Source organism: Phlebotomus papatasi, chromosome 2 (assembly GCF_024763615.1).
Source record: "Phlebotomus papatasi isolate M1 chromosome 2, Ppap_2.1, whole genome shotgun sequence".
Lineage (NCBI taxonomy): Eukaryota > Metazoa > Arthropoda > Insecta > Diptera > Psychodidae > Phlebotomus > Phlebotomus papatasi.
The window spans coordinates 71,948,415-71,961,546 of NC_077223.1; the positions used below are offsets into that span (position 1 = coordinate 71,948,415).

Here is a 13,132-nt window from a genome sequence, read left to right on the forward strand (position 1 = left end):
GCATCTAAAGGGATTTCATATAAGCTGTGGGTGTAAACAATTGAGTTCATTTTTGATTGAATTAATCAATCCATTGAAACAGAAACATTTCATCAATCACATCCATATATTCCATCAGAATACAACATCTATCTCAGTTGGTTTTATTTTTAAGATCTCGTTATCTTTTATCGGTCCAGAGAAAAAGAATTATTTTCTATTTTTTAGGGATGTCTCAAACTCCTCTCACTGCACATCAAGACAACGTTCTGTGCTCCTTCAGAATATCTCATCCATCGAGGAGATGCCCTCAATCACATTTATTACATCTGCAATGGCTCAATGGAAGTTATGCAAAACAACATGGTAGTGGCTATTCTCGGTAAGTGATTTTCCCATCTTTTACCGAAATCCTCCAAATGGACGCTTCAGCTCCCATCCTCTATATCTGAGACAATTTTTCACAAAAGTGAATTCTTGCATGAATTGCAATTTTCTTTGGACATTTTGCAATTTCCCTTTTCATTGTTTCCCCCGGTCAAATGATGGGAATCGTCGGAGGAAATTGCTTGCGATTGAAAAGATTTTCTTCATGAGCTGACAGAAAAATATTGAAAGATTTCAGCAAAGACAGATATCTCAAGTAGCAGTTTCTGAACATTTTTTTTATTACATATTCATTGATGAATTCTTTCAATTTTGCTACTTTTCAAATTTGTTAATAAGTTGAGGGAGCCAAACGGAGTGATGGTAATATTCCTTTTTCAAAGACAAAATTTTAATCAATTGGATTTTATCTATTAGACTCATTTTTCGTAGTCTTCAACTTATCCTTATTAACTTGCATCTCGAACTTAAAAAAAAAAACTAAAAGGCATAATTATGAATTTCTTTAGAACGTAGGAGAGACCGGGTCAAAATTAGCCACAGATAGTATTAGATAGTGGGATGATATAGTTTGTCTCAGCAGGAATATTGAGGTAATCTAAGGAAAAATTTCGTTTGCTGACTAATTTTGATCCGGTCTCCCCAATTTAATGTGAATCTAAAGATAATCTAAAGACATTTTATGTGAATTACAACAGTTGCATTTAAATATTTTAAAACACGAAAATACATATTGTAAGTTAAAAAGAAGAAAAGTATTTAGCACCGACATGTGCTAAACTACCTTATACATCCAGTGGTGGCCAAAATAATAAGACCACCTTTGATAAGCCTACTTTTTTACCTTTTGTAATTTTTTATTCCAATGCGTTGAAAAAATTTTGATGTAGAAATGTTCAAGTGATATCCATGCGTCGAATGAGTGTTGTTTTGGCCATTAGAGATCTCTATTTTGACATATAGTACGTGAATAGTGATAATGTGTTCGGACAATAAAATAGGACCACTGTAATAAACTCAAATTTATTTCAATTATTTAAAAAATAACAAAATTTTAGTGTAATGTCAATAATTATTTAGTGTCTTGACAATTAATTGTTCAAGTTTGGATAAAGGAAACTATGAGAAAATGGAGCAAATATAGAACTTTCTTTTTAGAGGCTCTATTAGGTTTTTGAGGCTACGAAAGCATTTGGAATGATCGTGAATATCATAGCTGACTACATTAAATTACGAAAATCAATAATCCATAACACAATTATTCTATAGGAAAATTTTGGTTAAAAGGTTCTCAGATAAGTCCTGACTGAGTTAGAAATAGATTTTGAACAACAGGGTTACTTGGAAGGAAAAACATGATAACAAGTAATCCTGTTGTTCAAAATCTATTTCTAACTCAGTCAGGACTTATCTGAGAACCTTTTAACCAAAATTTTCCTATAGAATACCTTACGATGACGTGCTAGACTGATTTCGACACATTGATATATGTAAAATTTCTTTTTAAAAATATGCATCAAATTTTTAAACATGCATGAGACTTTTTCTATTTATATTAATATTTTTTTTTTAGTTTAACTCGAACTTATAGAGAAATAAACATTCACTCTGCTTTTCTGGGTAACATTCTTATTAGGTACTTTTCATGAGATTTCTCAATAATTCATACACGACTTTTATTTTTAATAGTTTTACAAACTAGGGTGGAGTCAGCCCTTTTGGCCATGTAAGCACTTTTGGCCACCTAAAGTAAAATCACATTGTAAGGCAATTATGAGTTTATTTAGAACAGGAAAGTGGGTCTTATTTCGTGACCTCTAATCTAACGAATCAGAAAACCATATTTGATTTTGTATCGACTTGATTAATTCTAAGTTATTAAAAGAAATTCTCGACAAGGTAAACAATCACTAAAAAAAACATGGGATTCTTAAGAAACTTGTTAATGTTAAGAGAAATTGTTTTGCATTAGTTCATATTTTTGATAAAAATATTTGATGTCATTCTATGAAAGTCCATTTCTTAGTTAACTAAATTTTATTGTGATATCATACTTTATAAGATTTTCTAACAAATTAAATGAAAATCGGATGTGGCTAAAAGAGCTTACTTTTTTCGGCTGCGTAAGTACTTTTGGCCATTCATTTTTCCATACATTTTAAACGTGGCGCACCTCGCGGATTTCAGTAAAAGCAATCGTGACTTTTGACTGATTTTTACATCAAATAGAAAATGTGCAAAAAGTCGTTTAAGATACTCTAATAATCACATAAAATTGGTGTTAAATAAGAATAGGACTTGTGCTGTGTATTTGTGAAAGTTTTCGAGAGCGATTTCTTCTGTTATTTTATTAAAATTCTATTGGAAACAAGTGGCCAAAAGTGCTTACACACAATGGCCAAAAGTACTCACAAAGTGGCCAAAAGTACTGAAACATGCATAGTTGCATAAAACAAATTTTTCACTAAAATATCCAAAAAAAATTGGAAATTCTCTTGGATTATTAGGAAGAAATGGCTTTAAGGTATCTTTGTACAAAATTTCATTTTATTTAAATAAAGATTATAAAAATTACAAGCACATGCAACCTTAAAGTGGCCAAAAGTACTTACTCCACCCTACTGTCGCCTATTTAGAAGTTTTAGTACATGAGCTTAAATGAAAAGCATGTTTATAAAAAACTTGAAAAACTATGTTTATAACATGCAATTTTATAGTGGACGGACACGCTTTACAATATGAAGAAATGTTTCTTGGTTATATAGGCGGTTATATAATACCCTTCCTTATCTGGTACAGTAGACTCTCACTCAATCGGCTCTTTTTCAATCGGGCGACAAATTTTGTTGACAATTTTTACGTTTAATTATGAAGCTAATTTGCTCAAATTCGGTGTAGTTCTTCCTATATTTTATCGTGATTCTTTATAATTGAGCGCTTTTAGTGGAATTTACAAAGGCTTTGACGCTTAATTCTATCGCTAAACCGGATGACATTTTGCCCCATATTCCCGATTGAGAGAGAGTCTACTGTAAATCAATTTAAATTGATGTGACAAAGTTCAGAAAATAGAACACTTGAGAATTATGCAATGATAAGGTCATTATTAAAACAAATCATTTTTAAAATTATACGTGTCTTCTTTTCTTATTTGCGATGCAAATAGAAAATATGATTATCTGGATACGGAAAAAGATAAAATGAAATGTCAAATACTTAATTAGAGTAGTATAATTTAATACAGCTTTGTAATTCATCATTAATAGAGGATACTACAGCTGCCGTTTATCAAAATATACTCAATATTCATTATGTTCATGCTCATAGTTTTGGACTCAAAATTGTTTTGAAGTGCAGTATGTAAAATTTTGTAAATCAATTGCTCTTGTCCTGAGAGGTTTCAAGGAGTCTTCTATAAATTTTTGAAGTGAAATATCCTAAACAGTGTATTTCTGAAGTTTAATGAGTAACGATTTAAAGTGCAAGAAAAAATCTTATTGGATGATTTTTTTTCATTTTAAATAATTTATTTATATTACTATTATAATCCTTCATTGAGAAAAAACAGGGGTGCGATTAACCTTTTTTGCTCATACTTTAACACTTTTTAGGTGTAAAAATATATCAACATTTTTTAATGTTAATTTTACAACTTTTTGAGTGTAAAATTAACATGAAAAAGGGTAACTTTAACCCCTAATACACCTAAAAAGCATAATATTTACACCGATTTCGGATCAATGCTGCAGGGTAAAATAAACATTTTAACTTTTTCGGATTTCTCTCACAATATTTATATCAATTGACAATATTTTTTGTAAATATTCCAAGATTTATTAATTTAATACATGACTGTTAGTAAAGGCTTTGTTGCATTTTCATGCATTGGCTCCATAGCAAAAATTTCAAAAGAATTGAGAAATTTAGAAATAAATTGGATTTCTCTGTAAGTAAATTTAAAAGTCGATTATATAAATTTCGACTATGTGTATATAATATTTATATAGAACGATTTGTGAAGAATGCAATTTCTAAGAAACTGAACAGTCTGCACTAAATCCCTAGTAAAACTCTTCCTTTTTGTTGAGGGAAAATCCTTTTCACGAGACTTGTGTGTCGTAAACACAGACAATAACTTTTTCATCTATCCACAAACTCTATTGAAAAATGATAAAGTTTGCAGAGCTCAGCACTGAAATAAAGAATACCCCGTGTCTCACTCAGAATCAAAATTCCTACTCATTTCATTCACTATATATCTTCCACTGCAATAAATTTATCCAACAGATAGACGGGTATTTGTTTAAGAGTTCATCGTATTGAATAGTGTCCTTTTATCCTATTGCGATGTACAAAAATGAGGGAATCTATATAAAGAAAGGGCACAAAGAGAATCACAGATAGATGAATTTTTTTTATTGATTTTTACTGAAGTGGAAAAATGTAAAGTAGCAAAACAATTCCCTTTCCATACTTTATCGTTTTTTTTTTTAGGAAAAGGTGATTTGGTGGGATGTGATATCTCTGCTCACTTGTCCACGCATTCCAATGGTCAAGGAGCAAATACCAATGCTCAAACGTCTCAGGATGTCGTTGTCAAGAGCAGCAGCGATGTTAAAGCGTTAACATATTGTGACCTCAAATGCATCCACATGTGTGGCCTCGTAGAAGTCCTTAGGCTGTATCCAGAATATCAGCAGGAATTTGCCAATGATATTCAACACGATCTAACCTTCAATCTGAGGGAGGGATACGAAGCTGAACAGGAATCAGACATAAATGGACCTTCCCTAGCTCTGCCGTCTATTAGCGAGGACGATGAGAATCAACCAGATTCAGATGCTCACTCAATATCTCCCCATACAAATCTCAATCGATCCCCTATTCACACAAATAGTCCAAGGCATGGAAAGTTCCTACAGAGGTGAGTTCATTCAGATAATTTCCTAAAATGCTTCGCACTGCTTCCTCTTTTCGAAAAAATTAACAGAATTTGCATTTGAAGAAAATATTTAAATTCCAACATAATAATTGCAATGCAGGTTTTGCATAACAAGTTTTTGAATTTGAACCTTGTACACCAAGCAAACACGATAAAAGAGTAAAACTTCACACAAACTGTAATTAGTTTGAAAGTTTCTACAACTCATTGCCATTAATTAAACTTTAAATATTATTTGATATTATTGTATGGAATTTTCTTGAATGAGAACTTTTGAAATCTTAGAAAGCAAATTTCAAAAATTGTTAATGCTTCTTTATTCAGGGGTAGATCCTTAGCAGCTTTGCGGGAACGTGTAGAACGGCAACGATCCGTTCCCAGTCAATCGCCTACAATGCAACATACACAGTCCAACAGCCTAGAAGGTCTCAATCTAGAACAACCCCATAAGCGTTCCCATGATCGTCTTGATAGTCTACATCAGGATGTAGCAGCACTCAGCATTGAAGTACGCAATGCCATTCAGGCCCTCCAGGAGATGGCCATGTCACGCCTAACTTCACAGGCGGACCTTTCAGCTGCACGTTTTGCACCGGCACGTTCCATTCCGAATCTACCGAATGGAACGGGCCCAATGATGGGTTTTGAACAATTCATCATGGCTAGAAGTTCGTCCCATCCGCCTGAGATTTGGGGCAGGGAAATGTCACTGCCGGAGGATCAATTTTCAAGGGGAGGTCTGGCACCACCCGAGTACGCCGAGTCCGTGCGCACCCTCAGCTCGGTGGCCACGCAGACGGATGCGGCGATCGACTACGAGACCCTCGAGAAGATCGTCCTCCGCAATCCGCGACTCGTACTCGGCATCCTCGGGATCGACGCTGTCTATCGCACAGAGTGTGAAGTGGCACCAAAGACCTCAACGCTCAACACCATCCCCGAGGCACTGAGTTCACCAGAGGTGAGGTCAATCATTTCGAAGCACTGGAATAAGCTCACTAAGCTTCTTGACTTCCAGGTGAGCAATAACAATCTCAATGGACTCCTAACCGACGAGGTGATAGTGGAAGAAGTCACCAATGAAAATTCCCGATCAACTGACGCTCTGCTGGGGAACAGTTGCGAAAATGTGGCTGAGAAGGAGGACAATCCGGTTGAGAGCACATCCTTTGCTGCAAGTCTCCGGGACAAGTACAAATGGGAGAAGAGTTTGCGGAAATCCATGTCAGATTTCGGGATGAGCAAGTCCAGCAGTAGCAACAGCCTAACAACGCTGTCAAATAGCAAGTCCACCGATTCAGAGATGACGGGTAAGCAGAAAACCACACGTAGGTCCCTCAAAGGAGCTCCTGAGAAAAAAGACTACGAACGATTCTCTTCAGCTGAAAGTCCACCGGATTGTCTGCCCTCTACTTCGAGCTACTTCGAGGAGACTGATGAGAAGAAAGCACTTTTAGGAAAGGAGAATAAGGTGGCTCTTCGAAGGACCAGTGGAAGTTCGAGGGCACCAGCAATTTATCGATTCTCAGCTGGAGATGCAGACAAACTAGAAGCAGGAATAAAGAATTTGCCGTCGACAAGATCTCTCAAGGAGAGCTGAATCCCACGTTTTTTACCTAACCTTACACTCTATAAATTGACTTCCTCGAAAAGATCTCGCAATATATCTTTCCTTTTCTTTCCATGAACGCGTACTTCTTTCGATTGTAGAATACTTTTCGATTCTGATTTCGAAGTGTGCCATCCGAAGTCAGAAGCTGTCATTGTGTACTAAATGCGTGTCAAAGTGTTGAAAAACAATCCCATCACTTTCATAATTTTGATTGATTGCAATTAATCTATCCACCCAAATTAATTAACCCTAATTATTATTCGTCATGCAACATCCCATTTAAACCATTTGCCCCACATGACGATTATGCAGTGATAAATGAGGATGATGAATCAATAATAATTTTGTACATATCAAAAGAGAGGTAACGACTCTGAAAATTCCCCACCAGAAAAAAAATGGTCTGTGGAATTAAAGACGGGAATATTTATTTTTTCAATTGTAGTGCCTCTAAAAATAAACTCCAAAAAAATATTACGATTCAGAAAAAAGAATAAAATTTAATGTATTTAAAAGGGACTTTCTTGCTTCCGTAATCACTCTTTCTCTTGAATGTGAATAACTTCGGAGCCATTAGGATGCAATTCATCCCTTTCCGTCAGTAGCAAACGTTCCAAGATTTAAATAATAAAAAATGAATTTTAATAATTTATAATAAGCTAGAGCCAGAATAAATTCAAAATCAATATGTGTACAGTAGACTCTCGCTCAATCAGCTCTTTTCTAATCGGGCGCAAAATTTTGTTGACAATTTTCACGTTTGATTTTAAAGCAAATTTGTTCAAATTCACTGTAGTTCCTGTTGTTTTATCGTGATTCTTTATATTTGAGCATTTTTTATGGAATTTACAATGATTTTAATGCTCAAATCTCTCGATAATTTGGATGACATTTTGCCTCATATGCCCGATTAAGAGAGAGTCTACTGTATTGCTATGAAAATTTTCCTTGAAGAGAATAATGTTCAACGCACAATAAATTTAGTTTAGTAAATATATTTTTGACATTTCAGTAAGATTGAGTGAAAGCTAAGATCTAGGTATCTCGCTCATTTACATGGGAAATTTTGAGTTACTAGTTACTATACTTTGGGTGTAATGACCAACGTACAATAGTTTTTATTTTGTAAACATATTTTTGACATTTTAGTGAAAGTGACTGAAACCTAGATGTAGTCATTTCGCTCACTCTCATAGAAAATTTTTATAACATTTTTGCAAATAAAAGTTATTGTGCTCTAGGCACAATGCTTAACGCACAATAGCTTTTATTTTGTAAACATATTTTTGACATTTCAATGAGAGTGAAATAAACAAAAATCTAGTCATCTCGCTCTCTCTCATAAGAAATTTTGAAAACACGTTTACAATCAAAAATTTTTGGCGTTGGGCATAATGCCCAACGCACAACACCTTTTGTTTGTAAACATGTTTTCGGATCTTCCTGTGAGACGGAGTGAATTCTAGATCTAGTCATCTCGCTCACTCTTATAGGCATTTTTGGAAACATGTTTACAAACATATTCTCAAATTTTCTTAGGAGAGTGAGAGAGATGACTAGATCGTGATTTTATTTACCCTCACTGAAATATCAAAAACTTGTTTACAAAACAAAACTTAATGTGCGTTGAACGTAAGAGCTTTATTTATTTAACAACAAACAATATTTTTTGAGTATATTTAATAAGTGGCGGAAAGTGGTGCTAAGTCGTCAGTTAAAGCAGCATTTGTCGTAACTTCCTTTTCACAACTTTTCAAGAGACGAAATTTTTAGTTCAGCTTTATTTTCCTTAAAAATGAGCCCCGAGTGCCATACACTAGATCCCGGCATTACGCACATTTTCGGGACCGAAAAAAACGCGCGAAATGGCATTAAGCATCGAGAAAATTTGCATACCCTCAGAGGCTTTCTTTTGAATAAATGGGCCGTAGAACAAATTTTGCGCGGAGTAAAAGTAGTTCAAAGTTCAAACAAAAAGATTCAACTGTTCAATAGAAATGCTAACAAACAGTACTTTTTGGCCAGAGTTCTTCAATAAATTGTTAGAATATTTAAAAAATTTACCTTAATAAAAGAAATTAAAGTTTTATTCTGAAAAAGTAGCAAAATGTTTTTAAATTTCCCACGTCGGAAAATAGTATACATTCAGGCGTATTTCAAAAATGACTTCATAAATTGATTCCCAAGGGTAGGCAAACTTGCATAATTGTATGTGCATAATTCCGTCAGGTGCATAATTCCGAAGGACATAATGCCGGGATTGAGTGTACTTTTGAATCAAAATAATAAAAGTTGCACTAATAAACCGTAAGTTAACTCGAGAAAATCTTTATAAAATTATTTTAAAGCTGAGATATTGAGATATAAGCTAGAAGAAGCACAGTAATATTTTATCGTAACTTGCATCGTTTATAAAGCCGTAACTTCCAAAGTATGGAAATTTTGGAAGTTACGACAATTTTCTAAAATGCATTGTATCAATTTGAATTATTCAAGTGATAATAAACGCCTTTATTTGACTAAATTAGACAATTCAACTCTTATCCCTATCCCTAAAAGCTTTTATTTCATAAGTTTTATTGAATAAATTTTGTGTGTCGCGTCGCTTGTTTTGTTTTGGTTTAAAATATTTTTTATTGGGCTTATAAAAGTGTCTTTTTCTCAAGCGCGTTTAATAAACAAAATATATATCTCAAAATCGCAAAAATGAAGTTACGACAAATGTTGATTTAACTGCCGAAGTGGCGAAAAGGGATGAATGCACCCTTTCGTGAAAAAAAAAACACGTGAATTAACTGTGAAACTGTAAACATTCCACTCTGATAACTAAATGACGTGATAGCTGGTAGTTTAAGCACGTATTGGCATTAAAAATCTGCTTTATTTTAGGAATAAAATGAAACAAAAAGAAATCAATTAAAATTATTTTTATGCAAAAGAGAAATTGTGTTGACCGTTGGGATTTCAAATAAAAGCGGTGCTAAAAAAATCTCCAAAAAATAGCTTTTGATTGCGTGCGTGGCGATAGATGGCAGTGTTGGCTGTGTTTTGTGAAAGTTCTAGAAATTTGTTTGAGGAGAGCGCAAGTTTTCTCAAGAAATCATCAAAAAGTGTGTATTTGGAGTATTTTTGGGCTTGGTTTTGTAAATTGTGGAAGAAAGGCCTGGAAGAATGGAGCAGAAAGTTGAAGAAGTGAGTGGAAATTGAGATAGACAGAGAAAATTTGATGATTTGTGAAGATAACCTCAAAATTCTTTGTTTTCTTTCCGCCGGGCAGCTGAAGAAGGACATCGAAGAATTGACTCAATTGCAGGGTTTGGCTATTCGGCAGAGGGTTAAAGATGTACTGATGATGGAGAGGAAGAAGTGGGAGGGTGAAATGTCTGCTTTGATGCAGAATCAAGTCGGTAAAAGTGAGAAAGCTGCAGGAAGCACAAGTGGCCCAAAGAGATACGTTGTGGAGCTGACAAATTACGCTTTTGACCAGAGTGATGCCTTTGTAAAGCTCTTCGTGACTCTAGATGGTGTTCAGAAGGTGCCCGAGGAGGGAGTAGTGGCTAGCTTCACAGAAAAGTCTCTCAATCTTCAGGTAAGTGATCTCAATGGAAGGGACTATGTTTTGGTGGTAAAAAATCTCCTGGAGGCCATAGACGTTGCCAAAAGCTACCGGAAGTTGAAGACGGACATGATTGTGATCTATATGAAGAAGGTGAAGCAGGGCAGGAAGTGGGATTGTCTCACGAGCACGGAGAAAAAAGTAAAAGACATCAAGAATAGCGCATTTTCGGATCTTGGCGATGACTCAGACTCCAAGGATCCATCGGCTGGCCTCATGAACATGATGAAGAAGATGTATGAATCCGGAGATCCTGACACTAAGAGGATGATTGCCAAGGCCTGGACTGAGGCACAAGAGAAGCGCGACGAAGCCAAAATGCCTGAATTGTAATTTCAAAATAAAAAAAACGTTCCATTTCATTTCTTATAAATAAATCCACATGGCTATCGTAAAAATCACTTTATTGTAAGCTAGTACAGTTGCACCGTCTCTATCGAGTACCATTTGGATGTGTTCTGTCTCTCTGTCATGGCTCTGTTCTGACTGATGCTGTAGAGAATTGGGGAGAAGTTCTTCATCTCGCAAATCCCATTCCAGTAGCGACAGAGAACTTTCCGCCAGAGTTTCAGAGATTTCTCAATCTCAGGATCCCCGCACATGACCAAGTGATGATAGTGAGCATCCAGGATGGCTGTAAACCACTCCAGCATCTTTTCGTCCCCATCCCAAATTCTCCCTCCAATTCGCGGACGTTCTTCCAATTCCGAACTTTCGAGAAATTTCAGGAGACGCTTCAGCAGAGGATTGACAAATTCCACACTCAACTGACTCCGCAATTCTTCAACTAGAATCTGATGGCTGAAATCCACGCTGAACACAACTCGCATGAGGTCCCAGTTCTTCTTTGTAACCGCATGGACCAGACAATCAACCAATTTCCTTTCCGGAATGCAACTGTAGCGTCTCAGGCAATTCACAGCCTCGTCAATTGCATTCCCGGAAATTGCTAGAGAAATCATCTTGCTGGAAATCTCAAATTCCGAAGCTCCTGAAGCTTCCAATTCTCTCGCCAGGAGCTCAAATTCCTCCCTGGAAAAGCTGCTGGCATGAGGATTTGAAAATACCTTCACATCCAACTCCTTCTGGCCATCTCTCTCAACAAATTCCACCACAAAATCCCGCCTCTTCATCACACTCAATTTTTCCTCTATCTCCGCCTCAGAAGTCACTCGTGAGAGATACCTCTTGGAATGTACCCTCTGCACAATTTTTTCTTCCGGTTCATCTTCGAACTGAAACTTCTGGGAATCCCATTCAATTGCCTGCTCAAGTTCATCCTCCTCATTTATGTAGTCCTTATCGACTTCTGTAATCCCCTGAGGGCTCCTCTGACTGCCCACCATGTCAGCCAACTGGGCCCGGGATATCCTAAAGGGCACAACAGCAAGAGTCTGACCAGCAGCCAAGAGGATATTGCTGTCCACGACGGAAATGCTGGAGTTACTGAAGTAAACTTTGAAAAATTGCTTAGCTTGGACGACGTTGAAATGAAGATTATAGAGGATCAGGGATGAGCCTTCCTGGCCTGCATTCGCCCCATAGATAGCCAGATAGTCTGAGGAGACACTGACCACACTCAGAGGATGCTCCACACTCACAGCATTCAGCATGGCAATAAATTGTCCCGGACCATCTTCTGCCTCCTTTTCCAATGTCAAGCCTTTCCGGAAGATTCTCTTATCTGACCAGATTGTAATCAACTGAGGACCCTCAGTTACAGTATATCCCACTAATTTCACCTCGCCCCGGTCAAGGTGGATTCTCACGGGACTCCCTGGGGTCCGGGAAGCCCCATTGAGACCAAAGTAAATCAACTCCACAGATTTAGTGGCGAGATTTCTAGCAAAAAACGTAAGTATCTCCTCTCCAGGGATTGTAGAAAATACTCTTGGGTACTCAATATCATGATTAGGCCCTAAGATACCCTCTCCGGAAAGATCTTCTCCAGTAAGAACCGCGGAAAGTGACGCACAACTCCCATCCTCAAAGATCACTAAAGTCTCCCTGTTTTCCCCAAAAACTACAAGATCTTTCACGTTTTTCTGCAACTACGCATAAATAAAGCCTCAAAACCTGTTTCCCTTAAATTTTTAGGAACCTACATACCTTAATTTTCCGGATTTTCTTGAGGTTTGTCTCAGAATCCGTCCAGCATTTTATATTCCGTTGTCCAAACACCCCGACGTATTTCCTCGATATTCCATCGTACACCACCTTGTTGGAAAGTTTCTCCAGAACAGTCCAGCTGCGAATTTGCTTCTGGTCACTCAACTGGAGCCCCAAAAAAGCGTCACAAATCACAATATTTAAGAAACCAAAAAAAATCAAAATGTAAACATAACCTCTACCTTTGTGATTACAACGATATTCCTCCCAAGGGTATTAATGATAGCACCATTTTCAGCATCCGCCGAGACTCCCAGAAAATCCCGTCGATCATTCACAGGACACAAGGTATAGTAAGCTAACAATTTTGCCATTATTTGAGAAAAAAAAGAAAATAACAAACACCACGCGAGTTGAATGGCAACAACTGCGACTTTAGCGCCAGTGGCTATTCTAAGAAACTAAACATTGTTTTCCTCCTAAAAGA

The 13,132-nt window shown here is 36.4% G+C and overlaps 3 protein-coding genes across 8 annotated transcripts in view; 2 read left to right on the forward strand and 1 right to left on the reverse strand.

Moving 5' to 3' along the window:
- LOC129804241 (potassium voltage-gated channel subfamily H member 8) overlaps window positions 1-7,435 on the forward strand; it is a 130,361-nt gene extending 122,926 nt beyond the window's left edge. For 5 of the 6 annotated variants that reach the window (XM_055851377.1, XM_055851378.1, XM_055851379.1 and 2 more), the window contains 3 exons: window positions 208-361; window positions 4,861-5,290; window positions 5,633-7,435. In XM_055851377.1, the coding sequence (XP_055707352.1) occupies window positions 208-361; window positions 4,861-5,290; window positions 5,633-6,908 (1,860 nt within the window). In that variant the 3' untranslated portion in view covers window positions 6,909-7,435. The remainder of the gene's footprint in view (window positions 1-207; window positions 362-4,860; window positions 5,291-5,632) is intronic. The other variant, XM_055851375.1, reaches the window with a different exon arrangement.
- Window positions 7,436-9,974: 2,539 nt separating this feature from the next.
- Window positions 9,975-10,934, forward strand: LOC129804280 (calcyclin-binding protein). The gene is made up of 2 exons (XM_055851435.1): window positions 9,975-10,112; window positions 10,198-10,934. The coding sequence occupies exons 1-2, from the start codon at window positions 10,092-10,094 to the stop codon at window positions 10,867-10,869; spliced, it is 693 nt and encodes a 230-aa protein (XP_055707410.1). The 5' UTR covers window positions 9,975-10,091; the 3' UTR covers window positions 10,870-10,934.
- On the reverse strand, window positions 10,924-13,114 carry LOC129804279 (nucleolar protein 11-like). The gene is made up of 3 exons (XM_055851434.1): window positions 12,888-13,114; window positions 12,646-12,810; window positions 10,924-12,587 (listed from the first exon to the last, which is right to left on the reverse strand). The coding sequence occupies exons 1-3, from the start codon at window positions 13,017-13,019 to the stop codon at window positions 10,950-10,952; spliced, it is 1,935 nt and encodes a 644-aa protein (XP_055707409.1). The 5' UTR covers window positions 13,020-13,114; the 3' UTR covers window positions 10,924-10,949.
- Window positions 13,115-13,132: the final 18 nt, after the last annotated feature.

Excerpts from the sequence above, each read along its gene's own strand:
- LOC129804280 (XM_055851435.1), top strand. The coding sequence starts at position 10,092 with ATGGAGCAGAAAGTTGAAGAA. Across the intron at positions 10,113-10,197 it reads TGGAGCAGAAAGTTGAAGAA|CTGAAGAAGGACATCGAAGA; the intron begins GTGAGTGGAAAT and ends TCCGCCGGGCAG.
- LOC129804279 (XM_055851434.1), bottom strand. The coding sequence starts at position 13,019 with ATGGCAAAATTGTTAGCTTACTATACCTTGTGTCCTGTGAATGATCGA. Across the intron at positions 12,811-12,887 it reads ATATCGTTGTAATCACAAAG|TTGAGTGACCAGAAGCAAAT; the intron begins GTAGAGGTTATG and ends TTGGGGCTCCAG. Across the intron at positions 12,588-12,645 it reads AGAAAATCCGGAAAATTAAG|TTGCAGAAAAACGTGAAAGA; the intron begins GTATGTAGGTTC and ends ATTTATGCGTAG.